General features: G+C 40.7%; 1 protein-coding gene across 1 annotated transcript; it reads left to right on the plus strand.

Annotated features, from left to right (window-relative positions):
- Positions 1 to 2,872: 2,872 nt before the first annotated feature.
- Positions 2,873 to 6,366, plus strand: nog2.S (noggin 2 S homeolog). The gene has a single exon (XM_018239221.2). The coding sequence runs from the start codon at positions 4,568 to 4,570 to the stop codon at positions 5,222 to 5,224; it is 657 nt and encodes a 218-aa protein (XP_018094710.1). The 5' UTR covers positions 2,873 to 4,567; the 3' UTR covers positions 5,225 to 6,366.
- The last annotated feature ends 8,481 nt before the right edge of the window (positions 6,367 to 14,847 follow it).

Raw genomic sequence — 14,847 nt, forward strand, 5'->3', positions numbered from 1 at the left:
TTATATACAGCATGCAGTGTGCACACAGCCCCCATTTCATGCAAGGAATTGTACTTCTGCAGCAACTAAACCCTTTGCTCATACAGTGTGTCGTTTTTTTATTTGAACTCAGCAAGTCACTATCAAGCCGCATACACCATGAATAGGATATGATCCAGCTAAGCCCTGCACAGAACTTATGGCTGGTTTTCAAGGACAACTAAAGCCTAACTAAAGAAGTAGCTAGAAATGTTGAACATTATGTTTTGGGTTTCTGTACCAGCCCAAGGCAACCACAGTCCTTTAGCAGTAAAGATCTATGTCTCCAAAGATGCCCCAGTAGCTCCCCATCTTCTTTTCTGCCGATTCACTGCACATGCTCTGTGCTGCTGTCACTTACTGAGCTTAGGGACCCACTCACAATATACAGTACACATAGAATAGAAATGTCACAATATAAGGCTGATTAGTAATTAATACAGATAATTACTACATGGCAGCACAGAAACCAGTGCAATTAGCATCAGAATTTAATAATCAGCAAACCTGTAGCATCAGCTTATATTACAGGGGAAGCTCATTTTCTGCTGGATAATTAGTGACGAGCCCTAAGCTTAGCTTCTCAACAGCTGCTCAGAGCCCACTGAGCATGTGAGTGTCACAGACACTTTCCAAGATGGTGACCCCCTGTGACAAGTTTGAAGTCCTGGTTCATTGCTGCTATTGACAAGCTGAAATATGGTGCAATAAGTTCAGTATATATCGTTAGCCATATTAATTTTTAGGGTTTAGTTTTCCATTAATGCAGGTTAGAAAGGGAAATTGCTCCCTTGAAATGTTTATATATGTATAAAGGTTATGTAGTAACATAGGCTCTCCCTAGTGCAGTAATTCATAAATGTTCATTGACAATAGGTTAAAGGGGCAAGTTCTGGAGCATTAAGGAGTGCTTAGGGCCTACACAAAAGCCTTTGCTTTCCAGGAATGGAGGGGTGTGCAGGGGAAGCAGTCCTCCTGCCCATGTGTAACCTTCCCAGTATCCAGTGCTGCAGAAACACAGGCCCAACTTTTTGCACTATTTGTATTCTGTGAGCACAAAGTGTTATGCCTGCCAATGGAAGACACTATGGGGCAGATTTACTAAAGGGCAAAGTGGCCGTCGCTAGAGAAAATTCACCAAAAATCTCATCAGCAGGGACATCGCCAGTTTGCTAACAGGCGTGGAGGACAATTCGCTAGCACAAAAGACCTTCGCTAGCACAGTTTTAAACCCTATCGCCAGGTGAACTTTTGCTTAGGCAAACGATTGTTACTCTGCAAAGTCACTGAAGTGCGAATTTCCCATCACGTTACCTCTTTCGCCAGCGTTTCCTTTGCCAGCTTAGACCTGGCAAACTGATCAGATGAAGCTCCATCCTCCTCAATCCTATGTCAGTGACATCATATCCTGTATGCCAAATAGTTATAAAGTGATTTTTTTTTTAAAAAAAGCTAGCGTTTTTTCATATTTTAAAGTGGGATTGTCTTAAAAAGTTAAAAGTAACCATTTGAGGGGCTTTCCACATTTGTTTTAGGGTGGATTCATGTCTACGACATTAGAGGATCTCTTTTGTCATTATTTTGCTTCCTTGGACATTTGTGTGACATTCCTATAGTAACCAACCAGCATCTTTTCCTTGTCTGGTTCAAATATTTCATTGGTTGCTGCTCTTTATCGACCATAAAGCCGCATGTTCCTCACACACACAGAACAGCAGGGAACATAGAAAAGGAAAAGTGCTCCCTCTGCTGTACCTCAGTTGGATATAAAACACAGCATGCAAAATACTTCACAGACCATGTTCCCAGTAAACTTTCGAATATATACATGTCAGCGTCACTGTAGTCTTAGCAAAAGCCATATATGTACGTCACATGAATGGCAGACAGTTTCACTTGCCAGGCAGTTTAATATATTCCTGCCGGGGTCGTAGCTGCTGACCAGTATTCCTTTGTGGTTCTTGGGTATATTATTCACGCCAGGTGCTGTCTGACTGTTGCTCCATAATGCTTTTCATTGGAAGACCGTTGTGGCGAGGGTGACAGTTGTGGCAACTGCCGGAGGCCTGTGAGACTGACACCTGTCATGCGCTTTCACACTCATTAAGTCAAAGTTAATAAGTAGAGCTACAGTGGTATGGAATTGGAAAGCTTAAAAAGCAAAGGTGAACCACTGCGTTGCAGTCCTACGGAGGCAATGTAAAAGGTGAATGCTACACTACGTGGGTAACCCTTAGCAGGAGTCCCCAACCCTTTCTTTACCTGTGAGCCACATTCAAATGTAAAAAAGAGTTGGAGAGCAACAAAAACATGAAAAAGTCTCTGGGGTGCCAAATAAGTGCTGTGATTGGCTATTTGGTAGCCCCTATGCGGACTGGAAGCCTTCAAGAGGCTCTACTTGGCACTATACTTCATTTTTATGCAATTAAAACCTGCTTCCAAGCCTGGAATTCAAAAAATAAGCACTTGCTTTGAGGACACTGGGAGAAACATCCAAGAGTTTGGAGAGCAACATGTTGCTCACGAGCTACTGGTTGGGGATCACTGCCTTAGGGTATAAGCTCAGAGAACTCTGTCATTTCGGCAGCAGTTTAGGCTTTTTTTGTTCTTCTATCTGTTTTCATATCCAGCTACTTCCAGAGATGAATGTGGATGGTTGTAGAGCTTCTAGTTGCACACCTCTGCATCTGGTATATAAATGATGCCCCCCTTGCAATGCATTATAATTAGCCTCCTGCATTAACATCAATGTATCTTTCTAAAGGGAAAGTGCTTAAAGTAAATATAAAAGGATTCTCTTGGTGTTTGCAGAGATCTGCCGAGCAACCGCGGGGGGTAAAGAGGCAAGTCCTAAAAGCAGGTGGTGTGGTTTAGGACCCAGCAGGCAAAATCTATCAATTGGTTAGGGTTTGGGAATAGGAGGAGGGGGTCTATGAAGGTTGCTGTGGAGAGGCTGTCAGTCAGAGAGTATGCAAGAGTGTGTGTGAATGTGTGTGTTGTGGGGGGAGTGACTGCGGTGGGCAGTGTCAGTTAACAATTCACACCATCAGGGGGAGATATTTAACTTGCAGTGAAGGGGAAGAGCACAGCACATTAAGGAATGAGTAGCAGTGGAGGACACACACTCTTCTACAAGCTCTGCAGACAGAAGGGTGAGAGACAAGCACCTAAGAGGACTCCCCCCCCCCCCATAGGAACCTGCATGAATGCACAAAGCAAACACTGGACAGCACACTTGTTGGGGACGTCTCAAGCATCTTCAGTGCCCGTAACCTGCTACTTCTCAGCTCCCATCTGGTCCCTGCAGAATCTCGGAGACAAGACCCTGGGGCCAAGCACTGAGGGAGACCAGAATGGTGTCATTTAAGGCTCTCGATGGTCTGCATCTGGATATGAGACAGAGTACGGCAATGTGATACCATGCTGAATTATACAAGGGGGTCTTAATCTGTACTCCTCCTCCCAGTCGGCACCAGCTCATTTGCACCCAAAGAGCATTCTTAGCTCGCAAAAAAAGAAGAAAAAGAGCAGGAGCTTTGCTTTCAAAGGGACTCCCCTCCACACACAGGCTGCTCCATGTGTATAGTGTCTGTTCTCTCTGCCTTTTCATCTGCTCCTAAAAAAGAAAGAAGACTCGCTAGCCTTTCCACAAAAGCGGGAGCCAAGGAGCTGATTTTCACACAGCAGAATACCCAGGATAATAAAGCTCCGCACGCAGCAGCCCCTTCTGCATAAATGAGTGGCTGAAAATAAAGGCAACAGAGTGAAAGCATCACCCGAGAAGATGAAGCCTTATCCTTCTGTAAGTTTGGAGATCTTTTGGGATTTTGGGAGAGCCTAGCAAGGCAAATCTGATATATTATTGTTGTATTTGCTTAAGGAGTGGGGGAGATTTTCTTTCCCCAGGCTGTAAATGGTTCAGAAATCGAACTAAAGGGATTGTACATTTTTTTAAAGGAGATAAAATCGATTTGTACAGCGGATTTATTATTTTTTTAATTGCTTGGGCTCTGGTTTGATACCAGGCTGTGTCACAATGTCTAGACAAGTTATCCTGGATGTCACCATGGGGATGGAGAATAGTCCTCTGTGAATCTGCACCCCCCCCCCAAAAGGGGGCAAATGAAAAGCTGGATAAAGGGGTCGAATATCATCTTTCCCCATGTGATTCTCCGTTACTTACTGACACAGCTACCTCTCTGTGAGTAACTTCCTGGCTCCACAAGGCTGTGGATCACATACAGTATATCCATCTGTGTGTGAGTGTCACATAAACCACTGGTCTATTTAAAGCATCTTCTCTGGACTTTGTATCTATTTCGGAGCTCTGCAAAAAGCAGGCCGGGGAGAATATAAGCATTTTGTGTTTTGGGAAGAATCCCTTTTTTTTCCCTTTTACCAGAACCTACATGTTCCACCGGCTCCCCTGTATTTGAAAACCTGCTTGTGGATTATAAGCGTTCGTTGGAATCTAACGATCTGTAATTATCGATTAAGAGGCGGGAGGGGTGGGAGAACCTTGTTCTTCATTGAAGGGGGGTTGAACATCATGAAGAGGATAAATCTGCCTGAGGCTTTTTTGCTTTGCTTGTGGCTCTTTCTGGTTCAACATCAGGGGTGCTGTCAGCCTTATCTCAGGCTTAGACCCTCTCCGAGTGAAAATTTACCTGTAAAGGACATCATTGAACACCCAGACCCAGAGCAAGACCCAAAGGAGCAGGATCTGGATGAGCGGACATTGAGGAAGAAGCTTGGTAGCAACTTTGACCCTAATTTTATGTCAGTGGTTTTGCCCAACAGCGTCAACACATCCACCCAGGACTCATTGACTAAAATGAAAACCCTTGGCTCTATCCCTTTGGAGCTGAAGAAACTAGACCTGAGTGAGACACCGTATGGTGACAGGATCAGGATGGGCAAGAAGGCCCGTAGGAAGTTCTTGCAGTGGTTGTGGGCTTACACTTACTGCCCAGTGATGTACACCTGGAAGGACTTGGGGGTCAGGTTCTGGCCAAGGTTTATCAAGGAGGGACATTGCTTCTCAGAAAAGTCTTGTTCCTTTCCAGAGGGCATGTACTGCAAGCCCATAAAGTCAGTCACAAAGACCTTTTTAAGATGGTATTGCCAGGGATGGACTAGGCAGAAGTATTGTACGTGGATTCCAGTTCAGTACCCTATCATTTCAGAGTGTAAGTGTTCATGCTAACTGCTGGTACCCAAAAAAATTAAAAGACTTAAAGAAATGGGAATGGGGGCAATGTTTAACCTCTACTGCTGACAGGCAAGCAACATGGTGCATTACTGCCACTGGCAACTGGGTATGGAAACATTTGCAATGGACAAACTCTAGACGTTGAACCGTTGGGTGGCAGAAGACTATGTAGATGGGGACATACCCATAACATGTTCATTGCTTGGCAGTGAAGTCACAGATGTAGATGTATTTAGCCTCTTTGTTCACTAAGAGGGAGAAAAATAATAAATTAAGCTTCTGCTTTATCTTGGCTTTAACAGACAAGTCATAAAATATTTAAAGAAATGACCCTATCCAAGTATCCCCCACAAGCACTGTTGACAAATATAACTAATGATATTATTATTATTATTGTTATTATTTTTATTGCTATGTATTTTATTTTTGCTGCTTAATTAAGCACCCAGAGCTAAGCACCTCCAATCAGATGTTTTATTTTTATATATAACATAGCTTTTTAACAAAAAAAAAATGGAAACCGTGTGAGCAAAATGGAAAAAAAGGGAATATAAAACCGTCACCACCTTTTTGTAAATAAATAGATTCTTTTTTGGAAGACACAAAAGATAAAAATGTTGTAATTGTCTCTTTGTTAGCTGAGTCTTTTGGTGAGGGGTGCACGGGTCATTTGTATTTTATGAGGCATATGGACCACAGTTTTAATCTATCCCAATATGAAGAGATGGGAGGAAGCACTTTCCCTTTAATTTAACCCTGTGCTGCCAGGAAGCATCTAAAATATATTTCACCCCAGTCAAAAATCTTCACAGCAGTGTTCTGGTGAGTTCATCATCGAAAGCTGGTTTTACCGAGACTTTTTTTTTTCATTAATATTGCAGAAATCATGAGATTGTTTTTTTAATTATTATGGAGTAATAACTCTCAAAATAAGTATGAATGTTCTAAAAAGATTTTTTTTATAAGAGTGACATTTTCTTCCTTGTATTATACATAGGTTTTTAGAGGTCAAACAAGAATATCTTTGTATAAACTTATTTATTTTCATCGTTTGTGTATTGTAAAAGAAAAAAAAAAAAAAACGCTAGTTAATTATCACAGACAAATATTGGTCAAGTTTACTTGAATATTCCATTTAACATATTGTACGTACGGTTGAACGCCGAGCCAAAGGCACACTACAGGCATTTTTTTTAGCAATAAAGTCAAATAAATATTCGGTGGTTCAGATATTCTTTGGAAAATAAATACATTTCTGGTTTTTTTTTTTTAATTTAAACTGTTTGCGAAATGTCAGCCGTTTGGAAACACAATATAATTTGCTAAAATAAAATAAATCCCAAGTTCTGTTGTTATAAATCAGCACCTGTCATTATTCTTAATCCTATGAGTGGTGGGGACAAGGACAGCTATGCAAGATTGATTTCAAAGATAATTCCGTTTGCTCTACTCTCTCGCTCTCTCTTTTGGCAGCTTACAGTAAACTTCGTAGCTCAAGCTACACTGATAAACTACACGATTTAAACACTGGGGGGCTGGTTGTTGTGTGATGTACTAGACCTGGGGTCCCCAACCTTTTTTACCCGTGAGCCACATTCAATCGTAAAATAATGTTGGAGAGCAACATAATAATGCACAAAGTCGCTGGGGTGCCAAATAAGGGCTGTGATTGGGTATTGGTAGCCCTTATGTGGATTGGCAGCCTACAGGGGACTCTGTTTGGCAATACAACTGGTTTTTATGCAACTAAAGCCTGCCTTCTAGCCTGGAATTAAAAAATAAGTACCTGTTTTGAGGCCACTGGGAGCAACATCCAAGGGGTTGGAGAGCAACATGTTTTGCACAAAGCCACTGGTTGGGGATCACTCTACTAGACTGTCAGTTGGATAACACATGCAATTGTATTGCAAAATCTGCCAGGTGATACATGTATGTGACTATGTCTAACAATGATGAGCACTCCAATGTTATAACAAATAGCAATCTTGGTGCCAGTGAAGGCACAAATACAGGGCCAACATCGAATGCACAAATGTAAGGTTTATAGGCATAAGCAAATGATGGTTTATATGCATAAGACTGTTTAATTGTTCATAGTATTGGACTTAAGGCCAATCGCTTTCAGAGGCAATTTAGATACAGGTAATCTGACCAATATGAGGACTTAAATGTGTAAATATGGATGTATGCTATTGCTCTGTAGTCATGCTTATTGCTCTTTTCATGAGATAATGGCAAAGCAAGTCTGAGTGTGATTGTACTGGAGTAGGTTTAGACCTACACAGAATCTGTCATAGTTGTGCACAGTAGATGAAGGTGGTAGGGCAAGGCAACAATTACTCTTTAAGCCCTCAAGTTGGCAAAATACAGCTCCTACCACCAAAAGGTTGCGAGGGAGTGCTGGGAGTTGCAGTACAACAAGTGCAGATGGTTCATAGGCTGAACAGTTCTACTTCAGATAAATAATGGCATAGGTTTAGCCCTTGGCTTTGACATTACTAAGATGGCTTTACTGCTAGTAACCAACACTACTCTATTCCAATAATAGATATAAGCCATTACTATTCTTAAGGAGGTCAAGGTCTAAAGCTCCCCATAGACGTGAAGATTCTTCTTGCTGAACGACCGATTTTAGGGCAGTCCGACCAATCCTTAGAAATTATCGTGTGGTTAGTGGGATTCGAACGATCGAGCTTCTTACGATTTTTCGGCCGACATCTGTCAGGAAATTGATCGGCCAGGTCAAAAATCTTTGTCGGCCCCAGTGCAATCTATCTATGTTTGCAGGGCCAAGCAGGCAGCTCCCCTTTGTTTTCCTGGCAAATTGGTCTTTTTAGTTGGTAAATTCGTACGATCGTACGATCGTTCCGAGAAAATCGTGGTCTCACGATGAGGATCGGATCTTTTAAAAATCTCAACATCTATGGCCATCTTTACACCCTACATAACACTGGCGCTGCTGCCTTTATAACTGCCCTATACACAATATGTAGTAATAATAGAAAAGGTGAATGATAGAGCTGGCCAAGAGGAACTTGCACCCTAGGCAAGAGCACCCGCATCTCCACCTGAACAGCTCACTGAGATTCAGGGAGCTGATCAGGTGGAGATGTGGGGCAGCTCTGTCATTCACCTTTTCTATTATGACTAAATATTTAAGAAAATTATTTCGCTGGCATTAAGGCTTTAGTGCTCTCTTCACAGTTTTTTTTCTGAAGGAAAATTAGTCCAAAATTATGTAATTTCTTGCTTTATTACACATTGAAATGTATTTCCTAAGGAACCCTTTGACACTAAAAGGGCATGTAAAGGCAAAAAAATAAAATCCCATTTTTACTTTCTTTAATGAAAAAGAAACCTATCTCCAACATACTTTAATTTAAAAATGTGTACCGTTTTTACAAGAAACCTGACTGTATGCAGTGAAATTCTCCCCTCATTTACTGCTGTGGATAGGAATTGTCAGACGGTCCCTAACTGCTCTGCAGGGAAACAATCATACTTATGAACAGCAGGGGGAACCCGGCCTTACTTCCCAGCCATGCAGAACTCAAGCAGCTTTGTTTGTTTCCCTGTAGAGCAGTCGGCGACTGTGTAGAGATTTGTATTGGATTTTATTTTTGCCTTTACATCCCCTTTACTGTTTCCAACTCAAGCTGCAGGCACAAAGATCATGGAGCCAGATTTAAACAGATAAACTGGGATTCTATTTGGAGGATTATTTTGCTGCAGCCACTGGTTCTGCAGAGTTGGAGAAAGTTTGTATTAAACAATACAAAAACTTATAAAATCCACATTAGATCACATGACAACACAGGACCCAGTGCAGTCTGTATATTCTGATTATTAATCAATCTTGATGTATCAGTTTCAGGCAGATATTATTTGACTTGTGCTGTTTTGATAATTTATGACGATCCCTAAGCAGCCCAGACCACACTGAGCATGTGCACAGTCTTGGTCTTGCAAAGATGTTTAACAAAGTTACAAGATGGTGAGCCCCTGTGGCCAATTTTGAAAGCATAAATCATTTGTTTGATTAGGCTTGTGGTGCAGTAAGTTTATGTTTAGTATACAAAATACAGCATTTCTAGCCTTATTCCATTTTAGACTTTACTTCCCCTTTAATTATACTATTAATGTATTACTATTATGTATGTTTTTGCGAGGGTGATGATTTGGAAAGGAGCAGTGGAATTTAGCTGTGTGACTTATATCCATGTTGTAGCCCCCACCCTTCCCAGCTATAGTCAGGTGATCCCACTGGTGTCTAATAAAAGGGCAGCCAAGTTTGGGAGTTTTACTTTAAAAGCAGCAAGTAAGTTGCAGGTAAAACTTAGTCCCTTTGTAAAATGTATAATGAAGCAATAGAATTCTTAATGAATCAGATGAAAATTAAGCGTAGGACTGGCCAGATATGGGATGACTTTGACGTAGTTGGCCATCTTAAATATATTGCAATATATGGACAAACAATCCCTGTTTTGTTTAAAGGGGAAGGCATTTTTAGTAGCTGTATGCACAAAGTGTTCTTAAGGTAAGTGCGACAGGCTGGTGGGGGGCGGCATTGCCAACGCCCCCCTCCGGCAGCGTTGATGCCTTAAACGCATCTGCACATGGGCTAGAAGAGCCATTACTTGACCGCACACAATGTTACTGCTGCAATGCTGCCACAATACTGATGCCTGTCCTAGCACAAGTCTCTCTCCCTATACTCAATTTTGGTCATCACCACAAGGCTCAGGAGATCTAGTCTAGTGTAGGTCTAGTAAAAGGTCTAGTGTAGGTTTAGTGAAGGGTCTAGTGTAGGTCTAGTTAGTGAATGACGTCTCAAAGGGAATCGCAGAAACCCGTTTTAAAAGAGAGCGCCACGGAACAATCATCTTCGGGCTTCTTCTTTCTTCAGATTTCCTGGGGCAGATTAAATAGTTGGCTTTATCATTAAAGTTTGGCTTTTCACTCTATTGCGCATGCGCAGCCATGAGAAAAAAGAAGAAACAGGAAGAGGATCTCTCCGTGGTGCTCGCTGGAAGAATCCAGGGCCAGTGCAGTTTTCTCCTAATAGGTGCACCTTCCCTGGGTTTCAGGTAAGTACATGCGATCACTTTGGGAGCCTAACTTTTGGCACTCCCAAGAAAAAAGACCTTTTCTTCTTCTTTAAGGTAATTTGAGTGACCCTTCACAGTTTCCACAGCAACTCTTACAAATCAGGATGGAACAATATCACTCTGGAGAACCAGGTATTTCAACAAGTCATTTTTTTATTGTAAAATGCACAGCTTTCAAGTGCATTTTACAATAAAGAAGATGACTTTTTGAAATACCTGGTTCTCCAGAGTGATATTGTTAGTGATTTGCATATGCAAATTAGGGACAGGAAAGGAAAAAGTGCAAAAAATTCTTCTTTTTTGATGAAAAGTCATGTGATTTCCCTACTCGCCCCTAATTTACATATGCAAATTCGGATTTGGTTCGGCCAGGCACAAGGATTCGTATACAAATCCTGCTGAAAAAGGCTGAATCCTGGCCGAATCCTGGATTCGGTGTATCCCTATTTGGAAATCATCAAAACATTAACAGAAAGTAAGGTTACACCTTACTAATTCCTCCTGAGTTAATTATGATTTTGACATGTTTCAGCCTTGAACTTTATATTTTACATCTAGTAAACCCATGATGGTGTGAAAGGACCAAAGAAATGTATATGGTGTGCTGAAGGGGTCAATTAGGAGCCAGTGCTTGCTCCCTGCCCTTAATAAATGAATCCTTTTGTGGTAAATGCATAATAATGATACTTTTTAATACAGTATCTAGCAGTGGTAAGTCTAAATCAATTTGACTTGCTGCAGCTGCTTTTACCAGATAATGTAAATGTGTATATATATATATATATATATATATATATATATATATATATATATATATAATCCATATTAATAAATTTATATTTATATAAGACCTGAGAGTGCGGATCCTCTGTGCTAGATATATATATATATATATATATATATATATATATATATATATATATATATATATATATATATATATATACACTGTATAAAAAGATTCAGTTTCTGGCAACTCCAGTGTTGGGAGATGTGCTGTATATCATAACCTAGAGATCAATGAAAACCTTCCCATCACTTTTACAATTTATTACATGAATGAAATAGACATATTTAAGATTGCCCTGATTTACAAAAGGTTTGGGGTATTAATTTGAGGAAAGTGGTAGATGGCCTGTTGTACAGTATTTGGAGGAGGGGAAAGGTAAGTGCTAATATCTGTATTTAAAGGATAAGTAAACCTTTAAAATAAGTGAATGTAAAATTGATGAATGTGCTATTCTAAGAACATTTGCAATTTGCATTAATTATTTATTTATTTTTTATTCCAAGATATTAAAGAATACATATGCTGTTAGTATAAATGAATTTAGTTACAACAGCTCCACCTGCTCGTCAGTTTCTGACAAGTCCGACCACCAAGTAGTCAAGGAAGTTGTCAGGAGAAAGAAAGAGGCTGCTCTGATGTTCTTCTGCTTAGGAAAGCTTGGACAAAAGTTTCTGATTTTTTTCCTAAACAGAAGAACATCAGAAATAAATAAAAATAAAATAAATAATAAATGTAAAGTGCAAAAGTTTTTAGAATAGTGCTCTCATCAATTTTGCATTCACCTATTTTAAAGGTTTACTTATCCTTTACATGCTTGTGAATAATAAGGAAGGGAGGGGTAGGTTAATTGATGTATGTGTATTAAAGAAGGGGAAAGGTAGATAACCTCAGGTCAGTGCAGGGCCACCATCAGAAACTTTGGGGCCCCATACAAGTTTTTTATATGGGGTCCCCCCATGAACACAAGGGACAGTATAAACATTTTTTGGCTATGCCCCTTGTCTGTGCTAACCAAATGATCAACTAGCAGGTGAGTAGATTTTGCTTGGACAAAAGAACAAACTTGTTGGATGTATTTATTTCAATCACGGTTACTAGGATAAAAAACAGCCAATCATTGCACTGGTGCCTATACTTTATATATATGAGAAGAGAGAGTAAAGTACCTGGGGAATTGGAGGATTGGAGATATAGGTGCTAACATTTCTTTCTATAAGAAGGAGGGAAGTAGAAGGTGCCTTGAAGTCTGTGTATTAGTAGAGGAGAAAGGTACAACCCTGATGGTTATGTATTATGTCTACTTGCCCTGATGCCTACATATATACGGAGGCAGTGAAAGCTTGGCACCCTGATGCCTGTATATTAGTTAACATTAGGACTCATTTATGAGCACAGCTCAGGACCCAAATTTACACCATTCATTAAAGTTACTTGTGCCCAAAGTTGCTCCTTGTACTATAGCACAGTTCTGCTCTGCAACGTTGAATCCATCCCAACTCCTGGCTCGAACTGGAGAACCCTGAAGCTACTGCCATGTTGAATGTTGTGGTAGATCTAGGGTGCCCACAGTGGACAGATAGATTTAGAGTACTTGTATCTAAAGCAGGGGTCCCCCCCTTTTTTTTATCCATGAACCACATTCAAATTTGAAAAGAAACACAAGCATGAAATCGGTTCCTGGAGGAGCCAAATAAGGGCTCGCTGTGATTGACTATTTGGTAGCCCCTATGTGGACTGGCAGCATATAAGAGGCTCTGTTTGGTAGTACATTTGTTTTTTATGCGAATAAAACTTGCATATCCCCTATGTAGATTAAAAATAGTTTAAAGGAGGTTCTGACAGATTCTGTTGCCAGAGGCTCTGCAGCACGTCTGTTATTATTCAACCAAAACTTGCCCCGAACCTTAAAATTCAAAAATAATCACCTGATTTGAGGCCACTGGGAGCAACATCCAAGGGTTTGGTGAGCAAATGTTGCTTGCAAGCTACTGGTGGGGGATCTCTGCATTAAGGGGGTGTGTAGAAGGGTTATATTTACCATACAGGAACATGAGGGCAAATGCCTGAGGTGGTAGCGTTAAGGCAGTGGTCCCCAACCTTTTTCACCCGTGAGCAACATTCAGATGTAAAAAGAGTTGGGGAGCAGCACAAGCATAAGCTCCTGGGGGTGCACTGCCACATAAGGGCTGTGATTGGCTATTGGTAGCCCCTATGTGGATTGGCAGCCTACAATAGTCTCTGTTTGGCAGTACACCAGGTTTATATGCAACCAAAACTTGCCTCCAAGCCAGGAATTCAAAAATAAGCAGCTGCTTTGTGGCCACTGGGAGCAACATCCATGGGGTTGGGGAGCAACATGTTGCTCACGAGCTACTGGTTGGGGATCACTGCGTTAAGGGGTCGGCCATTAGATGCTTATATTTTATATTTAAAAAAACGCAAACCACCAACACTACAGTACACACAGTACAGCAGCAGGACTGACTGCACACACCCCTGACTAACAAAAAAAGGAGCCTAAGACAGCACTGGAACTAAATACAACCCTGGAGCCTAGTTTCTTTGCAAATATCATAAATGGCTCCCCATATGTTCCACCATATTTCTGTATTTGTTTTTTTACCTCTGTGTACATAGAATATATCAAGCAAGCTTGTTCACATATAGTATATAAAGTAATATGCACACATGCAGCTTTTGCAGGAAGCATATACTTGCCTAAAGTAACCGAATGCAAAAGAATCAGAAAGGCTATTTCATGTGCATTATTGCACTTCCAATGTAACCTATAAAAATGAGTAGGGGGGTTACATGATATGGTTGCTGTGCCCTTGAGGTGTTGAATATCGCTGGCACCACCACCAAACAACACGCTATGTCTAAATGGCCAAAACATCTGGGATATATGTATCCTGAAAGAATATGCACTAATTGGGGCCTGGCATGCACAATAAAGTAGAAATTACTGTCCCGTCCAATGTTACCACTGTCTTTCATTACATTTTATGGGGCTTAAAGGCTACTGATGCCAAGTCAAATTGATAACGTTTGGAATGAAGGGAACTTGAATGGAGATGAAGCACAAGCACGGTGCACAGAAATGTAATATTTAACAAATACACCAGTCCTGCTCTTGGGTTATTCTATTATTCTTTCTTTATTTAAAGGGAAACTATACCCCTGGACATTGCAGGGCTCTATACAAAGATATTGCATAAACCAGCCCATACGATTTGTTAATATATTTATTTATTTTTATGATTTTAAATAATACATATATATCTATATGTGCCATTGAACACAACCAACTAAGGCTCTGTGCTCTCATACAAACCAAAGGCAAAGGGCTGGAGAAGGCACGGGGAATTTAGGGTGCACTTTAACATATCGAATCACTTGCACTGTGCTTGGATACAGAGAGGCTTAAGTTCAGTTCTGTACGTCAGCTGTATGTGACCGTAGCTAATATCACTTTGCTACAGCACGAAAAAAAATAGAATGGGCTTTCCTTGTGGCAGGAACTAAATCCAGAAGGAAATGTGTCTGTATGGCAAGATGTCAGTTTACCATGACCAATTACTTGCATCCCACAGCATTATTATTAGCCTTTATTTATATGGCACTGACATATTCTGCAGTGTTTTAATATACATGTTCCATGGAGCTTACAATTAGTGATGAGCGAAAATTCTGGCCCTTTACAGATTCGCAGGGAACTT

Source organism: Xenopus laevis, chromosome 9_10S (genome assembly GCF_017654675.1).
Source record: "Xenopus laevis strain J_2021 chromosome 9_10S, Xenopus_laevis_v10.1, whole genome shotgun sequence".
NCBI classification, from domain to species: Eukaryota; Metazoa; Chordata; class Amphibia; order Anura; family Pipidae; genus Xenopus; species Xenopus laevis.